The sequence below is a fragment of the Daphnia pulicaria genome, chromosome 1, assembly GCF_021234035.1.
Source record: "Daphnia pulicaria isolate SC F1-1A chromosome 1, SC_F0-13Bv2, whole genome shotgun sequence".
In the NCBI taxonomy this organism is placed as follows: Eukaryota; Metazoa; Arthropoda; class Branchiopoda; order Diplostraca; family Daphniidae; genus Daphnia; species Daphnia pulicaria.
This window is the reverse complement of record NC_060913.1, coordinates 16415994-16433527: the sequence shown is the minus strand read 5'-3', so window position 1 is coordinate 16433527 and position 17534 is coordinate 16415994. Positions and strand designations below refer to the sequence as shown.

The 17534-nt window shown below is 43.2% G+C and overlaps 1 protein-coding gene and 1 long non-coding RNA gene across 2 annotated transcripts; both read right to left on the bottom strand.

Moving 5' to 3' along the window:
- Positions 1-295: 295 nt before the first annotated feature.
- Positions 296-6520, bottom strand: LOC124343576. Its single transcript, XM_046796987.1, has 2 exons — positions 514-6520; positions 296-423 (listed from the first exon to the last, which is right to left on the bottom strand). The coding sequence occupies exons 1-2, from the start codon at positions 6518-6520 to the stop codon at positions 296-298; spliced, it is 6135 nt and encodes a 2044-aa protein (XP_046652943.1).
- A 1290-nt stretch (positions 6521-7810) lies between these two features.
- LOC124326304 lies at positions 7811-8628 on the bottom strand. The gene is made up of 4 exons (XR_006915537.1): positions 8547-8628; positions 8403-8476; positions 8024-8097; positions 7811-7953 (listed from the first exon to the last, which is right to left on the bottom strand). It is a non-coding gene; the product is annotated as an uncharacterized LOC124326304 (long non-coding RNA).
- Positions 8629-17534: the final 8906 nt, after the last annotated feature.

Sequence of the window (17534 nt, the reverse complement as noted above, 5' to 3'; positions counted from 1 at the left end):
TAAAAAATTCTTGTAGAAATAGTTATGAAAATAAAAGTTTTATAAAATCTTGAGAAAGACCATTGTTTATTATTTATAAGGTTTGTTAATTCACGGTTGAGCGCACATGGGAACTGCCCCCATGGCCATGCCCGTGCTCCTTTTTTTGGCCCATAGGCCGAGGCGGAATTTAGTTCCTCTTGGGAAGGAAAGGAATGGAAGGGAATGTATTAATGTATTCACCAAAAAATCAATATTTCTTAATTAGATTTGAGAATGTTTGACTATATGTTTAAATTGCAGTTGTCTAAAATGGTTACAATAAAACTTCCTTAAAGACAACATTTAAAGTAAACACCTTTTTCTTTTCTTCTTCGGTGGCTGTCGGATGATTTTTGAGAAGCTTGCCTTGCTTCCCAGACTCAGCAATCTCGACTCGGACTCCTTTTTGGGAGGGAACACAAAAAATATTAGAATTATTGAATATTTCATGAAACTATTAATTTTAAAAATGTATAAGAAATCAAAATAAACCGTCTTTCGATGTAGCTCTGGAGAAGGCCACATACAGCTGGCCATGACTGAAGACGGGTTCTGGAAGTAATATTCCGACCCGATCAAACGTTTGGCCCTGTGACTTTGTGATGGTCATCGCAAACGCCAACAAAACGGGAAACTGGAGCCTCTTGAGGATGACTGGAAGATCCGAATCAGTTGGGGACATCATCATCCGCGGGATGTAGACGATGTGCCCCTTGTTTTTTCCAGCAGCAATTTCTGCAACGATCAGATTTTCTCTAAGCGCCCTGATGATGAGCCGGGTCCCATTGCAAAGTCCCTGACGCGAATCGATATTCTTCAGAAGAATGATGACGGCTCCCACTTTCATTTTCAGCAAATGGGTGGGAATTCCGGAGACGTCAAAGGAGTTGAGAACTTCGGTTGGGTAATTTGAAATTTCTTCAGGGTCGTCAGAGTCGATGGTATCGATGCTTCTGTACTCATGAAGCGTACCGGGCATGTCTTTGATGATCTGATTGTTGATTCGTAAGCAATCGCCGTTTTTCGGACAAAGAATAGCGCGACTGCATATTTTTTGAGATACGACGGGATCTAACAGTTGAGCAGGATCACCAAAGACGTGCTCGACTAAACTCCGGTTATAATTGAAAAATTCTTTAGGAATTTCAATCATATCGGGGATGTTCAATTTTGGATGCGTCGGTAGAGTTCCGTTTCCAAGCTGAATGAGCCAATCGGCGTAGTCTTGACTGCCGGCCACGGTACGCATATTTTGAGTCAGACGAAGTTGTCGAAACTGAGGCCAAGTGTCATTGTTTCGGATAGTGACTTCCAGCACTGTCACCCTGTTTCCGTGTCGGACGACCGGTAAACACTGACGAAAATCGCCACCAAGAAGGAGCACTTTACCACCGTGAGGAAGATTGTTCTTGTGCAACTTTTGGAACAGGAAATTGAAAGCACTAAGGGCGTGATTTGTCTTCATGGTGGCTTCGTCAGAAATGATGAGAACTGCACTTCTGATCAAATGGGCGAGGAAGCTACCATCTTCGATTTTTGATCTGGTCGCTTCAGTAATTGGAGGGTAAATCTTGAATTGGGAATGATACGTTGTGCCGTCAATCAACAACGTAGAAGCGATGCCGGTAGACGCAACGGCGATCACTGTTTTCCCTTGTCCCTGCAGTACGGTGATGAGAGTGTTGTACAGGAACGTCTTCCCCGTTCCTCCAGGGCCATCCAAGAAATACTGATGCGGAATTGCATTTTCAGTATCGTTGACGGCAGCCATGACTTGATCGAAGGCAGCCCGTTGACCTTCGTTCAACTGACTAACCATCAATTCACCCAATCTTCTCTTCTCTCTCATAGTAATTTCAGCATTTTCTTCGAGTTGAGCCGCGATAAGACGATGAATAAGCTGAAAATCAGGAACAGGCAATGAGAGATTTTCCATCGTTTGATTGTTGAGAAGTAGCTTGTCTTGAATAAATTTCAAAGTCAAGTTTTTTGCTATTTCGGCGTCGTGACCATTACGAATAAAATCTTCCATTAGCTGAGGCAAAGATCGCTCAAAGAGATAAAGAGCATCCGTGGGATTGCAAAACAGACAAATGTCAACAAAAAGCTGTCGCAATCGTTCTGGCATTTCAAAGGCGGCCGCATCGTCCAGTGTCCTCTCCCAAACGCTGTCATCTTCCAACAAATTTAAGGCAGCGGCGGCTGCTTTAAACGTCGGTAAAATTACACCGTTGACTGTTCGAAGATTTTCAAAACTGGTCGGTCCTTTGACGTTAATGAGGAGCAAGCGCAGGCAGAATCGCTCAATTTGACGGACACTCACCGTGTACAATCGGCCAATGATTTTGAGATTTTGAACTCGTCGCTTCCAGAAATTACGGCCACCAACCTTGACGAAAGCAAAATGGTTGACAATCTCTCTGTAAAAATACTGCCTCGCTTCTTCATTATCCCGGTTCAAGATGAAAAAAGCAGTTAAAGTCGTTTCTTTCAAAGCGGCGTTGGCGACTGCTTGTTCCTCGTTGCCCGGGTGAAAAAAGACGGACTGTTCCAATGGAAGATGTACGGCAAGTCGGAAGATGACATGGGAACGATTGCTGAGGGGAAACTTATTGATTCTCCAGGCGGCTTCTGGTGCGCTGACGTAACGCGTGTCCAAAAAAGTAGTGATTTCGTCCCACACGAATGTCGGCTCATCTTCACCTTCAACTTGCTGATGCGTTCCCTTTTTTGTCTCAATGTTTCCGCTGTCATGGCCTTTGTACACGTACTTAAAGATGTATTTGACACTGGTGAGTGAAGCGCAGGATTCGAGGTTTATGTGACAGTCATATTTCAGCAGCAACCAAGGGTTATAAGGCACAACCCATCTGTTGTCTACTTCATAGACGACATTCCCTCTTTTCAACGGATGTTTAACTCCAGTGTCTCTTCTTCTATAAGTCGGATAGCCGTTGTCGTTGATGATGGTTCCTGCGATGAAATCTTTCGGAAACTTTTTGGTGCACCCTTCAACATCCATGCAAGGAGACTTTTTGTTGATGGCTCCACACGGGCCGTGGATCATGTGAGCCATAACAGCGGCGTAGAGTCTTGGATGGAGGGACTTGTCGGGAATTTCCGCACAAATGGTCTTGTCCATATCTTCTGGTGATAAAGGGGCATCTCTCTTATCGATCCAGATCAGCATGTGGCAATGAGGAAGACCGCGTTTTTGAAATTCGATGACTTCGATATGAGCTGTGGCGAAACCCAAAACTTGCTTTTTCTCGATGTCGTCGACCAACTCTTTTTTCTTCAAGTGGAAGACTCGTGCGACCATATCGGGACGATCAGAAGCTGTCTGATAGTTCGCAATATTTGCCGTAATTTCTCTCCACTTGGGATTGCAAGTAAACGTTAAAAAAAAAGTTGGTTTTCCAAATTTGGCAACAATTGCCATCGCGTCTTGATAATTTTGCTTCATGGCTCGAGGACTGCCAATGAAGGACGAAGGGAGAATGTAGATAGTGCCAACTTCCACATTTTCTCTTTCCGCTCGATTGTTGATGTAATCCATCAGACCGCAGTAGCGCTCAACATGCAGCTCTGTCTGGTGTTTTCTGAGCCAATCTATGCGATTCCCCTCGGTCTTGACGTAAGAATCGACAAAATATTGCTGAGTGAGGGCACCCCCGGACAAAACGATATTGAAATCACCGCGGATTGACATGATTGAACTGTAGAACTCGGCTTGCGTCACTCTTGAGCGTGGGCCTCTGTTCCTGTTTGGTTGTTGATCATCGTTCTCGTCTGCTTCGGCTGGTTCCGGTTCTACATTTCGCTCATTTTCAATCTCAACATTGCCATCTGCTGCGGCGACTTCTTCACGAATTAACACTCTGGGGTTGGGCCACAGGGGATCAATCTGCTCCTCTTCATCCTCATCAACAATCATTGCCATTGCTGCTGCTTCATCTCTTTCCCTCCGACTGGTGGTGTTATAATTCATGTGAGCATGCCAACCATCTTCACCGTTGGGGAATAGCAGAGGATAACACATCGGATCACACATGGGCTTCTGTGTGTTAATCTGGATGAAACGTCGGCCTCTGACGGGAATATAGAGATGGCCACGAATATCTCTGTTGGATGGCGGAGCTCCATCAGAGCTTTTGAATACTACTGCTATCTCGTGGGCCGTCGGGCAGTTGTAGCGCCGCTGGTCGACATTTCTTCTATCACAAGTGATGATCATGCCGACAGTGTAGTGAGGAAGATTTGCGGCCTGCCGTTGAACGTATTCTTCTTCAAGAACTTGGCGCATCATCTTGTAAACCAAGGCGTACGGATTCTTCTCTCGAAGCATAGCGTCCAATTCTTCCATCAATATTCTACAACAACCCGACATTGCCTGGATATTTGCCCTATAATCAGTGGCCTGCGCCGAGTCCAAAAAATACAGATCTGCATATCTGGGATTTGGTGTTGGACCAAGCGGAGTGATTTGATGGTAAATCTGGCCATGAATTCTATAGCAGTAGGGGCCTCGGTTTGGTGGTGGAGATTGGTTTGCTCCAAGCGAAGCAAAAGCGTGAGCACTGTTGTAGTTTCGAATTTGCTTCATGAATTGCTTGGACTTTGGATGCTGATTTTGCAAGAGACTGGCCAAGGGTTGCGGACATGGCTTTGGTGGTGGAATAATCACTTTTCCCTTTCCGCAGCATCGCTGGAATTTTTGATCTTTTGGCATCTCTTTTTCAAAGTGTTTGGCGTCACACTCAGCACAAATCTTGGTCAAATCTCCAATGTCAAGCAAATGAACCCGATCCTCTACAACAATGTCTTTGCAAGCTATCCGATGCGTTCGCCGATTTCCGGCACGGTTGCGATCAAGGTGCATCTCACGAAGAAAAGCTTCGTGGTCTGCGGTTTCAACGGGAACAATTTCGGCGTGTTGAAGCGCATTTCTTGCTCGCAGTTCTTCCTCTTCTCGCTCTCGTTCAAATTGATGTTCTCGCTGTAGCTCTGTTCGCAACCTATCCTCTTCACGCCTATCAGCTGTTTCTTCCTCATTTTCAGTCGCTCTATAATCAGTCATGACTTCTGTGTGCTGCTCACGTCGTTCTGCGGTATCTTCCTCAGTTTCTTCGAAGAGATTAACTTGATGAAGGAATCTATCAGCGATAGCGCGCTCTAATCTTTCTTCACCTGTTTCTCTGCCACGTACAGATTCTTGGCGTAACGACTGATCGCCAAGTCGAGCAAAAGTATTTTCTTCAGTTTCTCTATCGCGAAAAGCATCCTGTCGTAATGACTGATCTTGAAGTCGAGAAAGCCTATTTTCTTCAGTTTCTCTGTCGCGAACAGCATTTTGACGTAATAACTTATCTTCAAGTCGTGCCTGCTTTTCTACTTCGAGTTCCTTATTTCGCAAATTTTTTTGCCGTACTGCCTGCGCTCGCTGTCTAGCCCATTTTTCTTCCTCAGATTCCTCTTTCCGCAGAGAATGTTGCCGCAAAGCCTGTTCACGAAGTCTAGAAGATTTCTCTGCTTCAGACTCCTCGTTCCGCAGAGAATTTTGCCGCAAAGCCTGTTCACAAAGTCTAGAAGATTTCTCTGCTTCAGACTCCTCGTTCCGCAGAGATTTTTGCCTCAATGCCTGATCTTTAAGTCTTGCTGATCTCTCTGCTTCCGATTCATCTCTCCGCAGATATTTCTTCCGCAATGCCTGGGCTTGCAACCTAGCTCGTTGTTCTTCAGCAGTTTCGGTGTCGTCAGCAGCTCTCTTTCTTGCCTGATGTTGTTGTCTTGCTGGACGCTCTGCCACAGCATCATTAGCAAGAACAACTCTTGGGCGATCACATGCAGGTCTCTGATTCATCGCTCGTAGAATAATTGCTGCTTCTTGTTGACGAAGAGCAGCTTGCCGCTCTGCCTCGCCTTGCAATCGAGCTCGAATTTGTTCATCTTGACGAAGATCTGCTTGCCGCTCCGCCTCGGCTAACAGTCGCGCACGATTTTCTTCTTCTTGACGAAGAACTGCTTGCCGCTCCGCCTCGGCTAACAGTCGCGCACGATTTTCTTCTTCTTGACGAAAAACTGCTTGCCGCTCCGCCTCGGCTAACAGTCGAGCACGATTTTCTTCTTCCGCTTGTTCCTGTCGAAGGAGTTGCTGACGGATTCGCTGATCATGCAGTCTAGCTTCATGTTCAACCTGAGTCTCGTTAGCACGGGCGACTCTCTTCCGCTCAGCATCTAACCTCTGCCTCAACGCTCTCTCGTCAGGTGCCTCTGCCTGACGCTCTTCCCTAGCCTTTTTCGCATTCAAATTTTTTGCAACCTGAACTTCTTCGGGATTGAGCCGACGTCGCTTCTCTTCACGAGCGATCTTGGCCCTTTCCCTATTAGCCGCCAATCGCACTTCCTTAGCCTCCGGGTCTTCGTTACTTCTTTTTTCCCTAGCCTTCCTATTCTTCTCATCTTTTTCCTCTCGAGTTAATTCGCGACGCGGTGGCATTTTCAAATCAGCAAAATAACCCCTAATTTATCAAAAAAAATTCGCTTCTATCAGTGGAGGGCTTTTTTGGAGGGCTTTTGGAGGGCTTTACACCGCAAAAATTTCAAAAAGCTTAAAATTAAACACAAATTCGAACGTAAGCCGTCGACACAACCGGTGCTCAATATCCCAGTGGTACAGCCCGGTTAAGGTTCACATCTGATAAACAAATACGCATCGCAGGTTAGCTCCTCTCCGGTTGTCGACTGTTCGTTTTACAATGACTGACCCCCAAAAATGTCAACAATTATGCAATTATTTTCATTTGCGCTCAACTTGATGCTGACTTGATCGGGATTTTTATCGCAATTGTGACTGTTAAAAGCCAAAATGCTAACCTCTATACCAAGACCAGCACAAATTGGCTGAAAACCGTCGGACACCACAACTAATAAGTCTTTAGCAGGCTAATAAAAACATGCTACGGACTTTAAATTGTTGGAATTCGGAAAGTACTTTACTTGAGCAATGAGTGTCCTGATGCCGTAGGAAGTTAGAAGTAAGCTGGAAGACATCTCGGAGCGGAAGTGAATGGCGACTTGAAGATCTGGTCACAAATTCGATGCATTACAGGCTATTTAATGCAAAATAAAAGCTTTTATCAGTAAAAAATTGCAAACATCTTATCCAAGTTCAGTAACTGACGCGCACATTTTTTATTGGTAAAGTTTATTTTATGAGACCAGACTTGAACCATCAACCTGTGCATTTGAAATAGAACACACTAACCACAACGCCACGTTTCGATACAAAATTGTAGTAAATCGACGACAAAATCACCGTTACCTGGCGATTTCTGGTTTCTTTTTTTTTTTGAAGGAAGTACATGATAAACAATTGCCAACTTAATCAAAGTTCAACAGAATAACGAAATTCTTCACAAAGACCCAAAACGATTTGATTGAAAGTAGATTCGAACATTTGACCACTGGATTAGGAACCGAAGGTGATAACCACTACACCATGTTTGGGTACAAATTGGTCGGCGATTCGACGACAAAAAAATAGTAGCCTAGAGCTACTGAATTGAACTCTGTCTCTTTTGTTGAGCATTGGACACAGTCAAAAACATAGCAAACCACTAACATAAATTTCAATTATCGACCAACATTCTTTCTAAACTAAAACACACCGCCCGAGAGTTGAACACAGAGCCTCTGTTGATCGAGATTACCGTGCTAGAACGTTAACCATTACACCAACTTAGAATAATTTTTGGCAAAAAAGTTCTAAAGTTATCAACTACCAATTTTATAGCAGGTAATAAAACGTGCTATAAACATGTTCTAATGGAAAAAAGGTACAATAAAAACAATTTACCTGACAATTAAAGTCCTGATGCCGGTCGTTGGCTGGAAGCGAGAAACGGAGTAACTTCGACGGAACACTACAGGCTGGTGAATGAAAATATTTGTGAAAGCTAATTGTTTTCATTAAAATAAATGGAATCGACAAAAAGTGTACCTGACAATTAAATTCCTGATGCCAGTCGTAGGTCGAAAGTGAGGAAGGCACTCAATTCGATTGTAAACTACAGGCTGAAAAACAAATTGCAAAATACATACACGTATAAGAATTCGAGTGTTCAAAATTAATACAAAACATAATTAACATGGTCGTAATTGCTAACACGTGCAACAATTTTTCACCATCTCCAATTTATGTGCTGTCATCGAGAACCGAATCATTAATCGTAGTGTTTGAAATCCGATACGCTAACCACTACACCAAGAGCGGGTGAAAATTGGAAGAAAGTCGTCGAAGAGAATCACTTATGAGTTCGTAGCAAAGATTCATGCCATGGGCTTGTTCAAATGGATAAAAGAGAACTGAAAAATCTTACCTGACTATGATAATCCTGAGGCCAGTCATGGGCTCGAAGAAGGAAATGCAGTCCTTTCGATAATACACTACAGGCTAATGAAGGTAAAATATAATTTAATCCTACTGTTTTTAATTGCAATGAAATAAACGGTAATATTTGTACCTGACAATTAAATTCCTGATGCCAGTCATGGGCCGCAAGTGAGGAAGGCAGGCACTCACCTCGATTGTACACTACAGGCTGAAAATTAAAATGCAAAATCCATACACGCATAAGAACTTGAGTGTTCAAAAACAGTACAAAAAATATTCAAATGGTCGTGATTGGTAGCACATACAACAATTTTCAACATCGTTAATTTATGTGCTGTCATCGAGAACCGAACCATTAACCCCCGTGTTTGATTTCCAACACGCTAACCACTACACCACGAGCAGATGTAAATTGGAAGAAAATCGTCGAAGACAATCACTTATGAATTCGTAGCAAAGATTCATGCCATGGGCTTTTTCGAATGGATAAAAGTGAACTGAAAAATCTTACATGACTATGATAATCCTGATGCCAGTCATGGGCTCGAAGAAGGAAATGCAGTCCTTTCGATAACACTACAGGCTAATGAATGCAAAAACGATATTTTAATCCTAATGTTTTTAATTGCAATGAAATAAACTGCAATGTTTGTACCTGACAATTAAATTCCTGATGCCAGTCATGGGCCGCAAGTGAGGAAGGCAGGCACTCACCTCGATTGTACACTACAGGCTGAAAATTAAAATGCAAAATCCATACACGTATAAGAACTCGAGTGTTCAAAAACAATTCAAATGGTCGTGATTGGTAGCACATACAACAATTTTCACCATCGTTAAATTATTTGCTGTCATCGAGAACCGAACCGATAACCCCAGTGTTAGAAATCCAACACGCTAACCACTACACCGAGAGCGGATAATTATTGGAAGAAAATCGTCGAAGACAATGACATATGAGTTCGTAGCAAAGATTCAAACCATGGGCTTGTTCAAATGGATAAAAGTGAACTGAAAAATCTTACCTGACTATGATAATCCTGATGCCAGTCATGGGCTCGAAGAAGGGAATGCAGTCCTTTCGATAGTACACTACAAACTGGTGAATTAAACAAATATTTTCATCATCTTTTTTTTGTAATTGAAATGAAATAAAATAGCAATACTTGTACCTGGCTATGAAAATCCAGATGCCAGTCGCAGGCTTGAAGTAGAAACACAGTCACTGTGATTATATATACAACAGGCCGAGAAATCTAGAATGCAAAACATGAAACAGTTGAATTTGTTGCAATTGAGATAAATGTAATCTATATAAGTCACCTGGCAATTAAGTTTATTGCTTTATTTGGCTGAAAGTTTGAAAAGAGTCGATGAAGTCACCAATTCGTCAAACTTTTTGTCTTGTTACATGTAAGTCAAAACATAAGTCAATCACAAATATTTACGTTTGACAAATGATGAAAGAATTGTATATTTACACTGTATCTATTTGATACACCAGTTTGACTTACCCAATTTGTCTCGAATTTACACAGTTTGGAGTATGAAATCAATCGCAATCGAGAAATCAAAATCGAAGAAATCTATTACTCGAGACAAAATTTGACGTGTCAGTTGTTGTAAACAACAATGATTACCATCGTCTGCTCGATGAGCAACGTGACTCGATATAATATCGATATAATCCTAATTTCTAAATTAATTCGTGTTAACATTAAATAAAGTTGATATTGACCGGGATCGAACCTCGGACCTCTCGCATGGTCGCAGTAGACGCTAACCAATACACCATTATAGAGATAAAGCTCAACGTAGAGAATTGGATGTAAAAATATGTCGTAGAGACACGGTGCGTTGCGTTGCGCTCACCTGTGTTTGGCAAGTGTAACGCGACGTGTGTAATTCGAGACACCGAAGGTTTGAAATTACTCTTAAATGAGCTCAATGATGAATATCAGTTTGTGACCAAGTGGTTATCAAGTTCGCCTATCATGTGTGAGAACTCGGGTTCAAATCCCGACAGACACTAATTTCTATAATGAAAATTGCAAATTGCAAATTAATAAATTGCAAAAAATAATAAATTGCAAATTAATAACTGCACCTTGACCAGGGATCGAACCTCGAACCTCTCGCTTCGTAGCCGGGCATGCTATCCAATAGAACCTTTGAACGATGATAACAATAAAGGGAATGGGATCTAACAATATGTCTAAGAGATCCGGTGCGTCACGTCGCGCTCACCTGTGCGTCATGAGCGACGTGACGCGAGACGCAGATATCTTTAAAATAACTTGTCAATAAGATCAAACCCAAATATTAATTGGTGGTCAAGTGGTTAGCAAGTTAGCTTCCCATGCGTGAGTACTCGGGTTCAAATCCCGATAGACACACCAATTTCTGCAAATTGAACATTGAAATTTACAAATTAACAATTCATAACCGCGCCTTGTACAGGGATCGAACCTTGGACCACTCGCATGGTAGCAGCACAGGCTAACCAATACACCATGAGAGAGTTGGAATGCAATAGAGGAAATTGGATGTGAAAATACATGTCCAAGACATACGGCGCGCGCCGCGCACGAAACACTGGAAGGGCAACAACAAACAACCATCTGTCCAAATTCCAACTCAATACGAATATCAGTTCTGATAGTGTAGTGGTTAGAGTGTGTGCGACAATGCCATCCTTATCGGATGTGCGGCGGAAGCACCTCTCCGACCATGGTTCAAACCCCAAGTAGTACACTCGAATCTAATAGAGGACATCGACATATAACCGATGGAAAAAAACCTACCCGACTACTAACAAATTCCCCCCCCCTGTCCCAAAAAAAAAAAAAAAAAAAAAAAAAAACGCACACGGTTCGAGCCCGTGTGTGTGTGTGTGGCGAGAAGGGCGCGCGCAAACGGACAAACGATGAGGAAAGCTGACGTGTGTGTGTATCGCCTCGCTTACTCAATTCGAAACTTTCGCCACTGGTTGCGTCTCGCCGATACAGACAAACCACTCTGGGCCTTGGTGGGGACAAACAAACAAACAAACACACAAACAAACAGAATCACAGACACGCCAAGGTCACTTGTCCACGCCCGCGGTTTATAGAGCAGTAGACTAGTATACCTAGGCCCGTCCAAGGACGGCGAACCAGGCGGCTAGACGCAATCACCCAAGCGCACAGCACAGCACACATGGAGCAAAACGCCACTCGTATAATCCCACTGGCCAATTCCTTACTGTCCGGGACTTGCTTTTTCATCCATTTATGGACTTGTACATCTTCCACCGTGAGCCAGACGGTCTTTTGGGGTTTTTTTGTGGACTTGTTTTTTTTTCGTTGCAAGCAAGTATCGGTTGAGTTTTGGATTTATTTGGGGACTTTTATTTTTCAGAGTTTGGTTGTATTGTATTTGACACATTTCCCACGGTCTCGAGTTTCGGTGAAGTTTTCCACGGTTTTTTGAATCTTGAACACGTTTGGACCGTCACACACCCCATTCTGATCCTCAACTCCTTCTTCCTCTCCTTCCTCATCTTCCCGTTTCACTTTCTTCCCTTCCAATTTATTTCCTCCCACTTTTTCCCATCTTCCTCCCCTCTCTCATCCTTCCCCCTCTCTATCATCCCTCCCTCACCATCCTCTCCCTCACCATCCCGTCCCTCACCATCCCCTCCCTCACTATCCCCTCCCTCACCATCCCCTCCCTCACCATCCCCACCCTCACCATCCCTTCTCTGCACACTCCTCCCTCATGTAATCCTTCCCCTTAGACTCACATGTATCTCGTACTTATCTCGATGTGGGCTTGAACAACGGGCCGTTGTATCCTGGATCCAATGCTCTAACCACTGAGCTGTTGAGTTGTATTATCAGTTAAACAGGGGGAAAAGTCATCAGCCACTTAAGTAAATTCGGATTTTCCCTAAATACCAATAAATATTAATCGCACGACGTAATTCTTTGGCCAGTAAGTATTTGCTCCTGTATTTTAATGAAAATTACAAAACTCAGCTTCGCATATAAAATTCGAATAACCACTTGAGAGGTAAAAGTAAAATATATGATTGGTGGTGTATTGGTTAGAGTGTTCGCATAGCATAATAATGTCTTTAGGTTCAATACTCATAAATTGTGAAAATAAAAATTGACAAAGTGTTTGAAATAATTTACTTGGCTTTCAATCTGAATACCTCATAATTTCCTTTTTCCTTCTATACATTCCACGTTGCCGGTTTGAACAAAAGCCCATCGTATCTTGAGTCCTGTTCTCTAACCACATAGCTATTGAGAGGTATTGGTGTATTTTCTTGGGAGGAAGTCATCGACATATATGAGGCAACATCGATAGTCAACAGTTGCATTTGCAATAAATTGGTAGAATAATTCATCACCCGACGTTAGCGAATTAGTTGCTATGTTTCACCCAACGTGTTCTGTAGGACACTTAAAATTTCCAGCCAGTTTTTAACAGTTTAAAAGAATTAATTTCCTGCCCGTGGACAAATCATTTGCCAGTTAAACCAATGTCATTGAATCTCCGATACCTTGTGTTTGACCCGAAAAAATCCCTCGAATTCCTTCACCACGAGCTCTCGCGGCCGCGGGGGTGCCCCTTCGGGGGCCCCACCCCCGCGGGCTCGAGTCGCGGTGAAGGTATCCTCGGTTTTTGGTACCTTGAAAACGTTTCGCCCGTCGAACTCAGTTACGCATTTACCAGTTAAACCACTGCCATTAGATATCTCATATATCCACTCATGACCTAGCGTATTCTGAAGGAATTTTAAAATTTCCTGCCCGTTAAGCGTGAGCCTGCGCTTAAATTTCCTGCCCGTGGACAAATCATTTGCCAGTTAAACCATTTTCATTGAATGTCTGATACCTTATGTTTGACCCGAAAAATTCCCTCGAATTCCTTCACCACGAGCTCTCGCGGCCGCGGGGGTGCCCCTTCGAGGGCCCCACCCCCGCGGGCTCGAGTCGCGGTGAAGGTATCCTCGGTTTTTGGTACCTTGAAAACGTTTCGCCCGTCGAACTCAGTTACGCATTTACCAGTTAAACCACTGCCATTAGATTTCTCATATATCAACTCATGGCACAGCGTATTTTGAAGGAATTTTAAAATTTCCTGCCCGTTAAGCGTGAGCTTGCGCTTAAATTTCCTGCCCGTGGACAAATCATTTGCCAGTTAAACCATTGTCATTGAATGTCTGATACCTTATGTTTGACCCGAAAAATTCCCTCGAATTCGTTCACCACGAGCTCTCGCGGCCGCGGGGGTGCCCCTTCGGGGGCCCCACCCCCGCGGGCTCGAGTCGCGGTGAAGGTATCCTCGGTTTTTTGTACCTTGAACACGTTTCGCCCGTCGAACGCATTCTCACTTTTTTACAACTATTCTTTGTAGCTACTTGTTAAGCGTGAGCCAAATCAGGAAAGTTAATCATCCCACTTGACTTTTAGCCCGTCGTGATTGACTTTTGTTGAATTATTTTCATCCCTTCGTGAGAAAATAAGGGTGAATTCTTTTCAGCCCGTCGTGAGCGGAATAGGGTGAATAATTTTAACTTCGGCGTGAGCAACGTAGGGTGAATTATTTTCAGCCCGTCGTGAGCAAAATAGATTGAATTATTTTCAGCCCGTCGTGAGCGAAATAGAGTGAATTCTTTTCAGCCCGTCGTGAGCAACTTAGGGTGAATTCTTTTCAGCCCGACGTGAGCGAAAAATAGTGAATAATTTTCAACTCGGCATGAGCAACCACTATACGGTGACCACTCTTCAATGAGATCAACATTTAATTTAAATTGGTGGCGAAGTGGTTAGTGAGTTCGCTTACCATGCGTGAGTACTCAGGTTCAAATCCCGATCGACCCTCCCATTTCTAAATTAAAAATTGAACATTGCAAATTAATAATCAAAAACAAAGCATTTGCCCAGGATCAAACCTTGGACCTCTCACATATTAGCCGAGCACGCTATCCAATACACTATTAGAGAGATAAATCTGTTAGAGGAAATTGGATGTAAAAATATGTCGTACAGATACGGTGCGTCACGTCGCGCTCACCTGTGTGAGGCAAGAGCTACGCGACGTGTGTAACGCGAGACGCCAAAATAATTGAAACTACCTCTAAATGAGCTCAGTGATGAATATCAATTGGTGGTCAAGTGGTTAGCAAGTTCGCTTACCATGCGTGAGTATTCGGGTTCAAATCCCGATAGACACCAATTACTAAATTGAAAAAATTGTACATTGTAAATTAACAATTCATAACTTCTCCTTGACCCGGGATCGAACCTCGGACCTCTCGCTTCGTAGCCGGGCCCGCTAACCAGTATTCCATTAGAGATATGGAATCATTAAAGGGAATTGGATCTATAAATATGTCGTAAAGATACGGTGCGTCGCGTCGCGCTCACCTGTGCGTCATCAGCGACTTGACGCGAGACGCAGACATGTTTGAAACAACTTTTCAATAAGATAAAAGGTAAAACATCAATTGGTGGTCAAGTGGTTAGCAAGTTCGCTTACCATGCGTGAGTCTTCGGGTTCAAATCCCGATAAACACTCCAATTTCTGCAAATAAAACGTTGCAAATTAATAAATATTAACAGCGCCTTGATCCGGCATCGAACCTCAGACCTCTCGCATGTTAGCCGAGCACGCAAGCCAATACACCAAGAAAGATATGTATTTCAAAGTAAGTAACGGGATCTATAAATATGTCGTAGAGATATGGTGCGTCGCGTCGCGCTCACCTGTGTGTCATTCGCAACGCGAGATGCAGAGATGTTTGAAACCACACTTCAATGAAATCATCCTTGAATATTAATTGGTGGGCAAGTGGTTAGCGAGTTCGCTTACCATGCATGAATATTCGGGTTCAAATCCCGATAGATACTCCAATTTCTCTAAATTGAACATTGCAAATTAATAAATAATAGCACCGCCTGGATCCGGGATCGAACCTCAGACCTCTCGCATGGTAGCAGTGCACGCTAACCAATACACCATTAGAAAGATGGAGTTCTATAGAGGAAATTGGATGTAAAAATACATGTCCAAGACAAACGGCGCGCGCCGCGCACGAAACACTGGAAGCGCAACAACAACAACAACCATCTGTCCAAATTCCAACTCGATATGGATATCAGTTCTGATAGTGTAGTGGTTAGAGTGTGTGCGACAATGCCATCCCAATCGGATGTGCGGCGGAAACACCTCTCCGACCATGGTTCAAACCCCAAGTAGTACACTCGAATCTAATAGAGGACATCGACATATATAACCGATGGAAAAAAAACCCTTCCCGACTACTAACAAATTCAACCCCCCTCTCTCCCCCCCACAAAAAAAAAAAAAAAACACAAACGGTTCGAGCCCGTGTGTGTGTGGCGAGAAAGGCGCGCGCAAACGGACAAACGGTGAGGAAAGTTGACGTGTATATCGCCTCGCTTAGTAGTCAATTCGAAAAAACTTTCGCCACTGGTTGCGGCTCGCCGATACAGACAAACGACTCTGGACCTCGGTTGGGACAAACAAACAAACAAACAAACACACCGAATCACAGACAACCCAAGGTCACCTACCCACGCCCGCGGTTTATAGAGTAGTAGAAGAAGACTAGTATACCAGATGCCCGTCCAAGGACGGCGAACCACCTTGCTAGACGCAATCACCCAAGCGCACAGCACAGCACACATGCAGCAAAACGCCACTCGTATAATCCCACTGCCCGATTCCTTACTGCCCGGGACTTGTTTTTTCATCCATTTATGGACTTTTACATCTTCCACCGTGAGCCAGTCGGTCGTTTGGTTTTTTTTTGTGGATTTAGTTTTTTTCGTTGCAACCAAGTATCGGTTGAGTTTCGGATTTATTTTGGGACTTATATTTTTCAGAGTTTGGTTGTGTTGGATTTGACACATCTCGGGTATTTGGGTGTTTTGGGTGTGATTTTGGACTTGTACTTTTTTACGTGATAGTTTGGTTTCATTTTAGGACTCTGTCGTTTTTCTCTGTAAGCCCGTTGGGGTTATTAGGGTTTTTTGGACTTGTAATTTTTCTAGGGATTTTGTACCGGGGTTTTGTGTTTTATTCAGAATTTAGATGTGTTCCACTTGACATTTATTGATATTTACTGTATTTGTTCCCACTTTATTTTACCCATCTATTTATCCCTTACCTATTGATTACCTGCCCGTGTATTCTTCATTTTACTTGTTACTATTTTGAGTGTCATTTGAACATTGGTCCGCTGAATCCTGAATCCGTCACTCTAACCACTGAGCCATGGAGTTGTGAATGAATGTTGCAAGAGTTGCTATAAATCGTCGTTTAATGTGCGGACAAAACTGTAACAGTGTCAAATCTTTATTCATACCCAACTTGCGATTTATTTATGACATATTTTGGCAACTTATTGTTTTTGCCGAGAGCGGGTTTGATCCGACAACCTTTGGATTACCTATCCATTGCTATAACCACTACACCATCAGCGGTGTATGTAACCGAGTTCCGACGTGACCATGTGGATAGCGCATACTTACACATGGTCATAGTTATCACCCAGCGTGAGCAAAAGCTTTTATGTCACATCGGAGTTGGACTTTATCGATATTGAGACAATTTACTTGATTACACAGTTTTTTGCCGAGAGTGGGTTTGAACCATCATTCTTTGAGTTGCCAATCCAATGCTATAACCACTACACCAACAGCGGTATTTCGTTTCACGTCTCGATGTGAACAAATGGATAGTTCATACATCTATATTGTCATATTCAACGAAAATAAGCGAAGAAGGGTGCATTATTTTAAGCCCGGCGCGAGCAACGTACGGTAAATTATTTTAAGCCCGTCGTGGGTGAAATAGGGATAATTATTTTCAGCCCGCTGTGAGTGAAATAGGTTGAATTATTTCCAGCGCGTCGTGAGCGAAATATATTGAATTAGTTTAAGCCCGGCGTTAGCGAAATAGAGTGAATTATTTTCAGCCCGCTGTGAGTGAAATAGGGTTAATTCTTTTCAGCCCGTCGTGGGCGAAATGGAGCAAACTATTTTCAGCCCGTCGTGAGAAACTTGGTGTACATTCTTTTCAGACCGTCGAAAGTGAA